Raw genomic sequence first — 15,286 nt, forward strand, 5'->3', positions numbered from 1 at the left:
ACCATGGATAAACCATACCACAGCCTATGAACTCCTCACACAAAACTGGAATAAAAATACTTTGTCAGACAGCAACTTTCAACAATTGCATGCAGCACATAGAATGCAATATCCCAATCACATACCAATATATACAGACGGATCAAAATCAGAGAACCATGTAGGAGCAGCAGCAGTATTCCCAGATATTACATTGTCACGCCAACTCCCAAAAGAATGCAGTGTCTACACTGCAGAATTAGTAGCAATTCAAATAGCCCTGGAGCATTTCAGAACCACCTACCACTTGAGAGCAGTAATATACTGTGATTCATTAAGTGTAATCCAAGTCATACAAAACACAAGCAATATAACCCATCCAGTACACTGGCAAATTAAAAGGATACTAACAGGCTACACAAATAAAAAACAAGATATACGTTTCTGCTGGATACCAGGACACAAAGGGATAAAAGGAAATGAAGAAGCGGATAGAATTGCAAAATCAACCAATAACCTTCAAGAACAATATTTCACAGTTCCACATAATGACTACAAGCCAATCATTAAAAATCGCTGTCTAACCCAATGGCAAGAACTCTGGCAAAAACAAACATGGAATACATTATATGAAATAAAACCAAAAGGGGAGCACTGGAAAACGACCATAAGGAAATCAAGGAGAGAAGAAGTAGTTCTGACCAGATTGCGGATAGGCCATACGCATTTAACAAATGGTTATCTATTACGTGCAGTAGAACCCCAAAGATGCCAAGTATGCAATACTATCCAAACAGTTAAAAATATACTTATAGAATGTCCAACATATGAAAATGATCGACACCGAATTTTTTCATCATTATATAAAGGAAACCAAAACATCACCCTTGAAGATCTTATAGGTGACAAAGAACACGTGTCAGATATTTTTAGATTCATACAAACAATCAACATATACCATCTGCTGTAAATAATAGTATAATACCGCAGAAACAGTTATCCTTTCACATTCAAACAAGATTTATATAAAGAGAACATTGTATAATCAATGAACTGGCGCACTATGATCTCCGTTGTCGATGCGCCAATAAACACCAAAACAACAACAACAACAACGGAACAAATTCCACCAACCGTAAACAATGCCCTCTGTGTTGACGACTTTGCTGTATTTTGTCACTCATGCAATATGAGGGTCATTGAAAGGCAACTGCAGAAAACCATTGATCATCTCACAGCTTGGTCTTTGGCTAATGGGTTCAAATTTTCATCACAGAAGACTGTTTGTGTACACCTCTGTCGCAAACGTAGTCTTCATCCTGACCCAGAATTAAGGCTTGGGCAAAAAAACATCCCAGTTGTAGCAGAATTCAAATTCCTTGGACTTGTTTTCGACAAGAAGCTGACATTTTTACAACATATTCGTCAGCTGAGGACGAGATGTGTCAAAGGACTTAACATCCTTCGTGCCCTTTCATCAACTTCATGGGGCGCAGATCGTTATACCCTTCTTCGTCTTTACCGAGCACTTGTCCGTTCCAAACTCGACTATGGATCTCAGGTTTATGGTTCTGCTAGAGATAGTGCACTTCGGTGGTTAGATCCAATCCACCATCAAGCTATCCGGACAGCCACTGGAGCATTTCGCACATCTCCTGTCCAAAGCCTTTACGTTGAAGCAAATGAACCATCTCTGTCTCTTCGACGTAAGCAGTTGTCCTTACAGTATAACTTCAAATTAAAATCCCTGCCCGATCATCCCACGTGGCCATCCGTTTTCGAGCCGCGCTGGGAAAACCACTACAACACTCGTCGGACTGCCAACAAACCTTTTGGTATTCGGATTCAAGGGCTGTTGAATGAACTAGACGACGGTAGACAACGTTGCCCAGTCACCAAGGCAATTCTTTCCACCCTCGCATGCTTATTTTCCCATTTGTGACTTCTCTTATTTTCTCATTTGTGTCCCTTAAGATCTGGGAGAAGGCTACTACACCGCCATCTGTCTACCAGCAACTCTTTGCATTACATAGACAGCAGTATTCTGACTTTCTGCCAGTCTATACAGATGGCTGAAAGTTAAAATGCTATATGGGATCTGCTGTTGTGTTCCATCACAAAACATTATCCTATAAGATCCCACAAGAAACTAGCATTTATACTGCAGAGTTGCATGCAATACAAACAGCCCTAGATCACATTAAAAATCGCGAATACCAGAGGTATATGATTTATTGCGATTCATTAAGCGTGTTACAGGCTCTAGTATCGGTGAGGTGTAACCCTCATCCGATCCTGTCCAGGATCCGGCAGATTCTTTTCTCTCTCATGGAATTAGAATTTGATATTCGCTTTCCTGGATCCCAAGCCACATTGGGATCCTGGGAAATGAATTAGCTGATACCGCTGCCAAATCAGCCATTTCCCTGGGTAATCATTGCCTGCCAGTCCCCTATACAGACTACAGGCAAATAATATGCTCTAAATTATATTCCCAATGGCAAGATTCTTGGCACGGACAGGCCACAAATAAACTACATGACATAAAGCCTGTAATTAGGCAATGGCAGTCCAGTCTACGCAGGGTCCGAAGAGAGGAAGTTGTTCTTGCTCGGCCTCGCATAGGTCACAGTCATCTAACACATTCCTATTTGCTGAGGGCGGATGACCCACCTATGTGCGAGATTTGTAATGTTATTTTAACCGTCAATCATCTTTTTATAGAATGTCCTGTTTTTACAGAAGCACGTCGCTTTTTTTTAATGCTTTCAATAATTTGACTGAGCCATTTACACTCAGTCAGATAATAGGTGACAGAGACAATATGTCCGACGTTTTTAACTTTTTACAATCTATTAATTTTTATACAAGGATCTAAGGTTTATACTTTTTATACTTTTACTTTGTATCTTTTAACAATAATTAATTGCTTGACGTGGTAGCTTTGGCTACCAAAATGTTTAGTAGCGTTTCAAATTTGACTTGGCGCGTTATGGCCTTAGCTGCCAATGCGCCATAAAAAATCAAATCAAATCAAATCAAAATTTTCAATCCTAGATTATAATGGATGCGCTATTGCAGATCCAACTGCAATATCTAATTCTCTTGGAGAAACATTCTCTCTAACATCTCTGCAACATCTTCGTATTCCCCAGAGTTCCTGGTCCTGAAACATAACATTGAAAAGCAGGGCTTTAGTTTTAAGTCCAAGGGCCTCTATCCCTACAACGGGGCATTCACTATGCAGGAACTGAAAAGAGCCCTCACTCTTTCCAATGCAAGTGCTTTTGGACCAGATGGCATCCATTTTGAAATGATTAAGCATCTTTCACCAAAATCTATGGATAATCTGCTCCTTCTGTATAACAGAATCTTTATTGAAGGGCAATTTCCGGATTCCTGGCGCACAGCAATCGTTCTTACCTTTGCTAAGCCAGGAAAGGATCCAAAAGTCACTACTAATTACCGTCCTATTGCTCTGACTAGCTGTCTGTTCAAAATTCTGGAGAGAATGGTTAATTTTCATTTAATATGGTATTTAGAATCAAATTACCTTCTCTCTAACATCCAGTGCGGCTTCCGAAGGAACCGGTCCACTTTGGACCATCTTATTAGACTGGAAACATCCATCCGGGATGCTTTCCTAAAACGCGAACACTTGGTGTCAGTGTTCTTTGACATGGAGAAAGTGTATGACAGAACTTGGAGATTTGGCATCTTAAAAGATCTGCATAGCCTTGGTCTTACGGGACGGCTCCCCATTTTTATTAAAACCTTTTTAGTCAATAGATCTTTCCAAGTTCGTTTGGGATCCTCACTCTCTCGTTCCTTTAGCCAAGAGGAGGGAGTACCACAGGGATCAGTTTTAAGTGTCACGCTTTTCTCCATCAAAGTAAATTCCATCACAGAACAACTTCCTCCAACCGCAAACAGTGCCTCTATGTTGATGACTTTAGCATATTTTGTCAGTCATGCAACATGAGGGTTATTGAAAGACAACTGCAAAAATCCATTGATCGCCTCAACTCCTGGGCACTTGCTAATGGCTTTAGGTTCTCGCCGGAGAAGGCCGTTTGCGTACATTTTGTCGTAAGCGTAATCTTCATCCTGAACCTGAATTAAGGCTTGGACAAAATGCTATTCCAGTAGCGGCGTACACAAAATTTTTGGGACTCGTATTCGATAAAAAGTTGACCTTCTGGATCACATCCGTCAACTCCGCACAAAGTGCACAAGAGGGCTGAATATTCTGCGCTCTCTTTCCTCTACATCTTGGGGTGCGGATCGATGCACTCTACTACGCATCTACCGTGCACTTGTACCATCCTGAATAGATTACGGGTCCCTGGTATACAATTCGGCCAGAGACAGTGTACTTCGTTGGCCCCTCGACGTGGGCACCTGTACGTGGTGAGGGGACCTCCCAGTGACGCTGCTGGGTTTCCAGATTAGCATCACTGGGATCTAACGCCCATACCTTGGTTTCAGGGTTACATCTTTGAAATCCGGCGTGTGCAGCCGTGCGCCGCGACCCGTGGAAGCGGAAAGGGGGATCCTGGTGGTTGAGGGGCCCAGCTTCAATACACCACTTTGGCCCCTGCTTCGACAAGACGGGTGGTCCCGGACCGGCCCGACTGGGATCAATCGGCGGGTGGTTTTATACTGCTAGGGTCAACTGCGTTCCAATAAATCTCCCTCCCTTTGGTCCTGGGACGGGATAAAGACTTATTGGTAACGTGGGTATGGTGCTCTAAGCGAACTCGGCGTCCCATTCGTGTACGCAGTACCTGCTAGTTCACGAGTGGGCGTCCCCTAGTAGGGCTCCGTGGTGGGTGAGGTACTTAGGCATCAGACATTTTCTCTTTACTCATATGAGTAATTTAAATCCTTCTTCTGGGGCCCCAACAAGGCCCCTACCTAATCGAGGTGATGACGCAGATAACACCTCTGCCAAACGAGCCAGAACTGAGGATAAACAACCACCATCAGTTACACCGCTTTTCCTCATTCTCCATTCCACCGGAGAGCAGTCCATTGGAAAGATGTCACCCTTCTTCATCCAGAAAGGATTAGAAGGGTTGGCAGGTTCACCTAAAACGGTAAAAAGACTGCGTTCTGGCGACCTTTTGGTCGAAGCTACATCTATTAAACAGGCGGAAAAAATCCTGAACGCCACATCAATAGGGGGAATACCTATCATTGTAACCCCCCACAAAACTTTGAACTCTTCTAGAGGCGTCATTTCAGAGTGGGACCTTCTTCATGTTTCTGAAGAAGAGATCTGCTCTGAATTGAAAGACCAAGGAGTGACAGCTGTAAAGAGAATATCGATACGGAAGGATGGGAATCTCGTCCCTACCCGAGTTCTCATCCTCACGTTTAACACCCCACGGCCTCCAAATTCCATCAAGGCAGGTTATCTAAACTGCCCAGTGAGGATTTATATCCCAAACCCACTGCGGTGTTTTAGATGCCAAAAATACGGCCACTCACAAACATCTTGTCGTGGTAACCCTGCCTGTGCTCGATGTGGTGCGAAAGACCACGAGAGCAAGGAATGTACAGCTCCAAAACCCACCTGTGTTAACTGCCAAGGTGAGCACCCCGCCTACTCAAGAGCATGCCAGCGGTGGAAGGACGAAAAGGAAATCCAAAAACTGAAAACAGAGCTGAATATTTCCTACCCAGAGGCCAGAAAACGTATCCAACCAGTAAATAGCGGGAAACCTTCATATGCCCAGAAGGTTTCTGCTAAGAGCACTATCGGGACACAAACTGAGATGACTATACCACCAAGAGAGTCATTCACCCCGATTGCACGCTATTTATTGAGTTCTCAAAAGCCCACCAAAAAAACACAGTCAGTTGCCACTCCTATATCCGTACCTCCTAGTGCTCCACCACTACCAAAACCAAGTGGTAAAGAGCCTGAAGTAACAACAGAAAGAATGGATGTAGAGAACAAGGAGGTACAGGATGAATCAGTCTTGGAACTCTTTGCGGAGGAAGAAATGGACACGGGACATCGTCCATTCTTCCCCAAAAAAGATAAAGCCAAGACTGATAAAAGTAAGCCCTCAGCACCTCGGAAGCCGCCTGATGGACCCACCAAGCCAAAATAATGGCTAAATTCCTACAATGGAATTGTCGTGGATTCCGGCGAAATACAGATGACATCAAGGCTCTCCTGCAAAAGCACGAGCCAGTTTGCTTTTGCTTGCAGGAGACTTATCTAAAGGCAAATGATGATCCCACCATGCATAACATCACAATCTTTCGTAAGGATAGAATTGCGGATGGTCCTGCTCATGGAGGAGTGGCTATCCTTGTGGGTAACCATACCCCAGTCCAGCCCTTGCTAATTACAACCAGCATAGAGGCTGTTGCAATTCGCCTTACGGTGGGATTTTTATTAACTGTGTGCTCTATCTATTTGCCACCTGGGACTGACATCTCCCAGGCAGACCTTGATGATCTTCTAACGCAGTTGCCTCCCCCTTTCTTACTTCTCGGGGACATGAATGGACATAACACCCTGTGGGGTAGTGCTAACATCAACGGAAGGGGACGAGTCATTGAGCGTATGCTCAATGATAACGACCTTTCCCTTCTAAATACTGGAACAAACACCTTCTTCCATACGCCTACCCGTACCTTTTCTGCCATTGATCTCTCTATCTGCTCCCCTTCTCTACTCCCTTCACTCACTTGGGAAGTGGAGGAGAATCCATACGGAAGCGATCACTTCCCTGTGATAACCTTGTTACACAGTGGGAGACCATGTCTTCCTTTTAGGTTACCACGGTGGAAGATTGATCAGGCTGACTGGACTGCCTTCCGACATCAGGCAAATTTCGATCTTAGCACAGTCAGTCAAGAGCCGATCAATGAGGCAGTAAAGTACATCACAGAAATCATCGTCCAAGCAGCTGCTAATGCTGTCCCAAAAACATCAGCCCGGTTTCCACCATTTCCCAAACCTTGGTGGAATTCACAATGCACAGCAGCAAAAAAGGCTCAAAACAAAGCGTGGGGGATATTTCGCCGATATCCTACCACGAACAACCTTATAGCCTTCAAACGTGCACGAGCCAAAGCACGCTACATCCGTTGTCAGAGTCAAAAGGAATCGTGGATCTGTTTCACATCATCTATTAACCAGTCTACCAACTCTAAGGTAGTCTGGGATAAAATCCGGAAAATGAAGGGAAAATATACCTCCCACCCTTCTGCAATCCTAGATTATAATGGATGCGCTATTGCAGATCCAACTGCAATAGCCAATGCTCTTGGGGAAACATTCTCTAACATCTCTGCAACATCTTCGTATTCCCCAGAGTTCCTGGTCCTTAAACATAAACTGGAAAAGCAAGCACTTAATTTTAAGACCAAGGGCCTCTATCCCTACAACGGGGCATTCACTATAGAGGAACTGAAAAGAGCCCTCACTCTTTCCAAAGCAAGTGCTGTTGGACCAGATGGCATTCATTATGAAATGATTAAACATCTTTCACCAAACTCTATGGATTGTCTGCTCCTTCTGTATAACAGAATCTTTACTGAGGGGCAGTTTCCGGATTCCTGGCGAAAGGCAATCGTTCTTGCCTTTCCTAAGCCAGGAAAGGATCCAAAAGTCACCACCAATTATCGTCCTATTGCTCTGACCAGCTGTCTGTGCAAAATCCTGGAGAGAATGGTTAATTCTCGTTTAATATGGTATCTCGAATCAAATGACCTTCTCTCCAACATTCAGTGCGGCTTCCGAAAGAACCGGTCCACCTTGGACCATCTTCTTAGATTGGAAGCATCCATCCGGGATGCTTTCCTAAAACGCGAACACTTGCTGTCGGTGTTCTTTGACATGGAGAAAGCGTATGACACAACTTGGAGATTTGGCATATTAAAAGATCTTCATAGCCTAGGCCTTAGGGGGCAACTCCCCATTTTTATTAAAAACTTTTTGGCCAATCGATCTTTCCAAGTTCGTGTGGGATCCTCACTCTCTCGTCCCTTCAGCCAAGAGGAGGGAGTACCACAAGGATCAGTATTAAGTGTCACGCTTTTTGCCATCAAAGTCAATTCCATCACAGAACAACTTCCTCCAACTGTAAAGTGTGCCCTCTATGTTGATGACTTTAGCATTTTTTGTCAGTCATGCAACATGAGGGTTATTGAAAGACAACTGCAGAAAGCCATTGACAGTCTGAATTCCTGGGCACTTGCTAATGGCTTCAGGTTCTCGCCGGAGAAGACCGTTTGCGTACACTTTTGTCGCAAGCGTAATCTTCATCCTGAACTTGAATTAATGCTCGGACAAAATGGTATTCCAGTAGCAGCGGACACAAAATTCTTGGGACTCGTATTTGATAAAAAGTTGACCTTTCTGAACCACATCCGTCAACTTCGCACAAAGTGCACACGCGGGCTTAATATTCTCCGCTCGCTCTCCTCTACATCTTGGGGAGCAGACCGATGCACGCTTCTTCGGCTTTACCGTGCACTTGTGCGATCCAAATTTGATTATGGGTCCCAGGTATATTCTTCTGCCAGAGACAGTGTCCTTAGATGGCTGGATCCTGTCCATCACCAGGCTCTTCGTATCGCTACTGGAGCATATAGAACATCTCCTGTCCAGAGTTTATACGTCGAAGCAAACGAACCACCGTTATCGCTTCGACGTAAGCAGTTGTCTCTAAACTACGCTTTTAAACTGAAATCCCTGCCAGACCATCCTACGTGGCTATCCGTTTTTGAGCCACGATGGGAAAATTTGTACAACACCCGTAAGACTGCCAATCGTCCTTTTGGTATTCGTTTCCAAGAGCTACTCGTAGAACTTGATATCACGGTAGACAAGGTTGCCCAAACACCGAAGCAACCCCTTCCACCCTGGCATGCTCATATTCCAATATGTGACTTGTCCCTCAGAAATTGGGGAAAGTCGGACACTCCATCATCGGTCTACCTGCAGCTTCATTCAGCATACAGAGCTGAACACTCTGACTTTGCGCCAGTTTACACAGACGGCTCGAAGTCGGAATCATATGTGGGATCTGCTGCTGTCTTTACAGACACCACTACATCGGAGCAGATTCCCTCTGAATGCAGTATATTTACTGCAGAGCTGCATGCTATAGAGTTAGCCTTGGATTACATTAGTGAATGCCAATACCAACGGTTCATTTTATATTCTGATTCTCTCAGCGTGTTACAGGCTTTAATATCTGTGAGGTATAATCCTCATCGAGCTCTGTCTAGTATCCAGCAGAAGATTCACTTTCTCCATGAACGTGAATATGATATCCGCTTCTGCTGGATTCCGAGCCACATTGGGATTAGGGGAAATGATTTGGCTGACACCGCAGCCAAATCAGGAATTCCCAATAATAATCGCTGCCTGTCAGTCCCTTATACAGACTACAGGCGAATAATACACGAAAAGATACACTCCCAATGGCAGGATTCGTGGAATAGACAGACTGCGAATAAATTATATCTTATAAAGCCTTTAATTGAACCGTGGCAGTCTAGTCTGTGCAGGAGTCGTAAGGAGGAAGTTGTTCTCGCTCGGACCCGCATAGGACATAGTCATTTGACACATTCGTTTTTGCTGAGGGCTGATGACCCTCCTATGTGTGAGTCCTGCGGCACAATTTTATCTATTAGACACCTTTTAGTTGAATGTCCAGATTTTAGCAATATCCGTTTTACCGCCTTTAATCATCTGACTGAGCCGTATACACTCAGTCAGATTTTATCTGACAATGACAATGTGTCTGCTATTTTTAGCTTTTTGAAAGCAATAAACGTTTTTAATAGTATTTAAAATTTATATGTTATTGTTATATCTTTTATTGATTTATCTTTTTTATATATTTATTATTAGATCTGGACATGGTGGCCTAATTAATTAGGTCACCGAGAGTTTAATTTAAATTTTTTTTTTTTTTTTTTAAATATTACCTAGTCTTGGCGCATTATAGCCATAGTTGCTAATGCGCCAAAAAAACCCAAACAAACAAACAAACAAACTTCGTTGGCTGGATCCTGTCCATCATCTCGCTCTCCGTACCGCTATTGGAGCATATCGAACATCTCCAATCCAGAGCTTATACGTCGAAGCAAACGAACCGCCGTTATCGCTTCGACGTAAGCAGTTGTCTCTAAACTACGCTTTAAAACTGAAATCCCTGCCAGACCATTCTACGTGGCTATCCGTTTTTGAGCCGCGATGGGAAAATTTGTACAACACCCGTAAGACTTCCAACCGACCTTTTGGTATTCGTCTCCAAGAGCTACTCAAAGAACTTAATATCAAGGTAGACAAGGATGCCCAAACACCGAAGCAACCCCTTCCACCCTGGCATGCTCATTTCCCGGCATGTGACTTGTCCCTTAGGAATTGGGGAAAGTCGGACACTCCATCGTCTGTCTACCTGCAGCTTTATTCAGCACACCGAGCTGAATATTCTGACTTCGCGCCAGTTTACACAGACGGTTCGAAGTCGGAATGATATGTGGGATCTGCTGCTGTCTTTAGAGACAGCTCTACATCGGAGCAGATTCCCTCTGAATGCAGCATTTTTACTGCAGAGCTGCACGCTATAGAGTTAGCCTTGGAACACATTAGTAAATGCCAATACCAACGGTTCATTTTATATTCTGACTCTCTCAGTGTGTTTCAGGCTTTAATATCTGTGAGATATAATGCTCATCCTGTTCTGTCTAGCATTCAGCAGAAGATTCACTTCCTCCGAGAACGTGAATATGATATCCGCTTCTGCTGGATTCCCAGCCACATTGGGATTAGGGGAAATGATTTGGCTGATACCGCAGCCAAATCAGCAATCCCCAATAAAAATCGCTGCCTGTCAGTCCCCTATACAGACTACAGGCAAACAATACAGCAGAAGATACACTCCCAATGGCAGGACTCGTGGAATACACAGACTGGAAATAAACTATATCGTATAAAGCCTGTAATTGAACCGTGGCAGTTTAGTCTGCGCAGGAATCGTAAGGAGGAAGTTGTTCTTGCCTGGACCCGCATAGGACATTGTGATTTGACACATTCGTTTTTGCTGAGGGCTGATGACCCTCCTATGTGTGAGTCCTGTGGCACAATTTTAACTTTTAGACACATTTTAATTGATTGTCCAGATTTTAGCAATATCCGTTTTACTGCTTTTAATCATCTGACTGAGCCGTATACACTCAGTCAGATTTTATCCGACAATGACAATGTGTCTGCTGTTTTTAGCTTTTTAAAATCGATAAACATTTTTGCTCTTATATAAAATTTTCATTTTTCTTTTATACATATGTTATACATTTTGACATAGTGATCTAACTAATTAGGTCACTGAAAGTTTAAATTTTTTTTATATATGACCTGGTCTTGGCGCATTATAGCCTTAGTAGCTAATGCGCCAATAAAAAAGCAAAACCAACCAACCAACCTTATACACTCACTGAGATTTTATCCGACAATGACAATGTGTCTGCTGTTTTTAGCTTTTTAAAATCAGTAAACCTTTTAACTCGTGTTTAAAATTGAATTGGCATTCCTTTGTTCATATGTTTAGTACTTTTATACCTTTTACATCTTGACATGGTTGCCTAATTACTTAGGTCACTGAATGTTTTAACTTTTTATATATGACCTCTATTTGGCGCATTATAGCCTCAGTTGCTGATGCGCCAATAAAACCAAAATCAAATCAAAACCTTCAAGACGCCAAACATGCAATACTATCCAAACAATCAAACATATTCTGAAAGAATGCCCAACCTATGGAAATGATCGACAAAAGACTTTCTCATAATTCTATAAAGGAAATCAAACCATCACCCTTAAAGATATCCTAGGTGACAAGGAACATGTCTTAGACATTTTCAGGTTAACGTACACAATCAACGTCTACCCCCTAGAATGATGCTATACGTATAACCACAGAACATATCTCATCCCCAATACATTCGAAAAAGATTTCCATTCAGAGAAAATAATATAACAAATCGACTGGCACACTGTGAACTCCGTTGTCAATGCGCCAATATACACCAAAACAACAACAAAAACGATTCATCAGTAGGAACTCGGATATTTTGGTAGGGCAGTTAATTTGGTCGTCACTAGAAGTTATACCCTCAAATTCGCTATTTTAACAATAATACAAATTTTCTTATTTTCTATATCCTCTTTAGCAGTAAATTTTTAAAGATAATAAATGAAAATAATTTTGTAAGTCAATTTTATGTAATTTAGGTTCTATCTTCATTTTCTTTTATTTTTCAGAACCGAAACTTGAAAATATGACTCGTCTCCAGGAACACCTCGAAATCAACGGCTGAATAATTACTATGAATTTTTGCTTAGACCAAATAAATGTCTTTGTATTTTTTGTTTTAAATATTTTGTTTCTTTGTTTTAAATATTTTGTTGGTTATCACTTCTCTAACTGAACTTTTTTTTTTCAATACCAAAAACTGAAAAAAGGTTTCCTAGTGAACATTTGGCATCAGGGCAGAAAGCAAAACGCCTTCAAAAAGGTACACAGTCTTGATAATTACTTGAATCATCAGTGCCTAACCTATGGTGTTTTTCTTTTAGATTAAGTACCAAAGCCATATTACGTATTCTGTTTGAAATTACGAGGGGTGATCATATAATGCGGCGACTGGTGCACAAAATTTTATGTGTACCGTGCGAACTTTCAATAACTGCCGCTAGAGGCGCTCACCCTGATCGCTACTGAGCAGACTCCGTGTGCGCATGGCAGTACTTGTCGAGCTAGTGTTGCGCGAAGAGTTTGTTTTAGCCGCGTGTCATTGACGATCGTTTTGAAGCAAGTATCATGTCGGACATACGGATTGAACAGCGACATGTGATTCGTTATTGTATCAGACGGGACTTAACTGCACTGGAAACGGTTAGAGATGAATGAAGCATATGGTAATGTGTCATGGTAGGAAGGCCATATTTCGGTATGACCGAACTTTCCGGTGTGAAGTGGTCTCCATCAAGACAATTGATACAAATGGAAAACCAGATTTGCAATGCCTTCTTAAGGAAGGAACATTTGACTACAGTTTATTTAGACGTTGAGAAAGCTTTTGACACAGCTTGGCGATAAGAAATTCTCCGTGCTGTATATGCATTATGCTTCAGGGGTAATATGCCAAGATTTATACAGAACTTTTTGAAGCAGCGATTCTTTCAGTAACAGGCGCAATATGGTCATAGCAGCCCTTGCGCTAATAAATCCCACTCCAACAACAACGCCTATTCTAAGTTGGAAGGGTAAAGAGTTTCCTCTCCAATGGAAATCGCAAATGCCCTGGCAGAATGCTTTTCTCAAAATGGGAAACTTTCTACAATACCCGTCACACTGCCAACCGTTCATTTGGTATCCGTGTCAAAGATCACCTCAGAGAACTTAATATAACGGTAGACAATGTTGCCCAGTCACAAAGGCAGCCACTTCCACCTTGGCATGCTAGCTTACCATCCTGCGACCTTTCCATTAAAAATTGTGGTAAGGCTATCACCCCATCTTCTGTCTACCAACAACTCTATGCTGCCCACCGAGTCGAGTACTCCGACTTCTTGCCCATCCTTACTGATGGCTCGAGGACAGAGTCATCTATCGGATCTGCTGCCATCTTCCCAGATAACACTATGTCTGGAAGACTTCCCCACGCACTTGTACAGAGCCCTAATCAGATCTCCCCTCGATTGTGGCGCCCCGGTGTATGATTCTGCTAGGGAAAGCGTGCTAGCACGTCTTGCCCCTATTCAACATTCTGCCCTCAGAATTGCTGTAGGCGCTTATAGAATATCGCCAGTGCAAAGTCTTTATATCGAAGCCCATGAACCTCCGCTCAGCCTCAGGAGAAAGATGTTACTTCTGAACTATGCAGCCAAAATTTAAAGTCTGCCTTCTCACCCCAATTGGCCAATACTTAACAATCCACAGTTCCCAATGTACCAGAAATAAACCTAGAGCAGTTCGACCTGCTGGCATCAGATTACAGGAATTATCACAAACTTGGAATATACATCTGGACAAAATGCTCCATGATCTGAACAGTTCAGATCCTCCATGGTCTTTTATTAAACCATCCTGTGACAGCTATTTCCTAAACTGGGGAAAACATTCGCTTGCAAATACCAATATACAGCAACTGCATGCTGCTCACACACAAAATTACCCAAATTGTACGCAAGTATACACTGATGGGTCAAAGTCTGGTAGTAGAGTCGGTGCTGCAGCTGTCTTTCCCTTTAACACTATCTCTGTTTCACTTCCCACCGAATGCGGCAGTTATGCAGCTGAATTATGTGCTATCAAGCTTGCCTTAGAAAACATTCTCCAACTGTCCATCCAAAAAAGTGTAACATATAGTGACTCACAGAGTTCAATCTTAGCCTTGCAAAATTCCTCCTCAGCAACGCATCCCTTAATAAAATCTATAAAATCTCAACTGATGCATATCCATGATCACCAGCAAGTAGTCATATTTTGCTGGATCCCAGGTCACACTGGGATATCAGGGAATGAAAAAGCAGACTATGCAGCCACACATTCATCCAACATAGCATCGCCAGATTACTATGTTCCGTATATGGACTACAGATCCCATATAAGAAATACGTGACAGGAACAATGGACACTTCCATGGCAATCTCAACTGAATAACAAGCTCCGTGAAATAAAACCTGAACCACAGTTATGAGTTTCCAGTTTTTGTGTAAACAGAAAGGAAGAAGTCATCCTGGCTAGAGCACGAATCGGGCACAGTCAGCTCACCCATATTTTTCTTCTTACAGGAAAGGATCCTCCGCAGTGTATGCACTGCAACTCTGTTCTCACAATAAAGCACACACTCGTTGAATGTACCTTATACACTGATGCCCGAAAAGCCTCATTCAGTAATCTCCAAAATCTTCAAGAACCTTTGACACTCCAACAGCTCATAGGTAATGATGCAAATCTCCCGGAATTTTTCTTCTTCTTAAAACGGATACATCTGTATAATTGTTTCTAACTGTTTTTACAGACACCCTGTAATCCTCATCTCGTTTATAGGCGCAATATGGCCTAAGAACCCCTTGCGCCAGAAATAACCATACCAATACCAATACTTCCCCACGAATGCAGCATATATATGGATGAGTTGTACGCTATAGAATTAGCCTTGGACCACATAAAAACCCACAAGTACCAAATGTGTATGGTGTATACCGACTCCTTAAGTATACTGCAGGCTCTATCTGGGATCAGGTTCAATCCTCATCCACCTT

At 42.6% G+C, this 15,286-nt stretch overlaps 1 protein-coding gene across 1 annotated transcript in view; it reads left to right on the forward strand.

The window, feature by feature from the left end:
* Positions 1 to 12,392, forward strand: part of LOC150074844 (kunitz-like toxin PcKuz1) — a 60,259-nt gene extending 47,867 nt beyond the window's left edge. Inside the window, exon 2 of the mRNA XM_090389471.1 lies at positions 12,278 to 12,392. Within this exon, the coding sequence (XP_090245597.1) occupies positions 12,278 to 12,333 (56 nt within the window). The 3' untranslated portion in view covers positions 12,334 to 12,392. The remainder of the gene's footprint in view (positions 1 to 12,277) is intronic.
* Positions 12,393 to 15,286: the final 2,894 nt, after the last annotated feature.

The sequence above is a fragment of the Mastigoproctus giganteus genome, unplaced genomic scaffold, assembly GCF_048544385.1.
Source record: "Mastigoproctus giganteus isolate SK-2022 unplaced genomic scaffold, ASM4854438v1 scaffold_53, whole genome shotgun sequence".
Lineage (NCBI taxonomy): Eukaryota > Metazoa > Arthropoda > Arachnida > Uropygi > Thelyphonidae > Mastigoproctus > Mastigoproctus giganteus.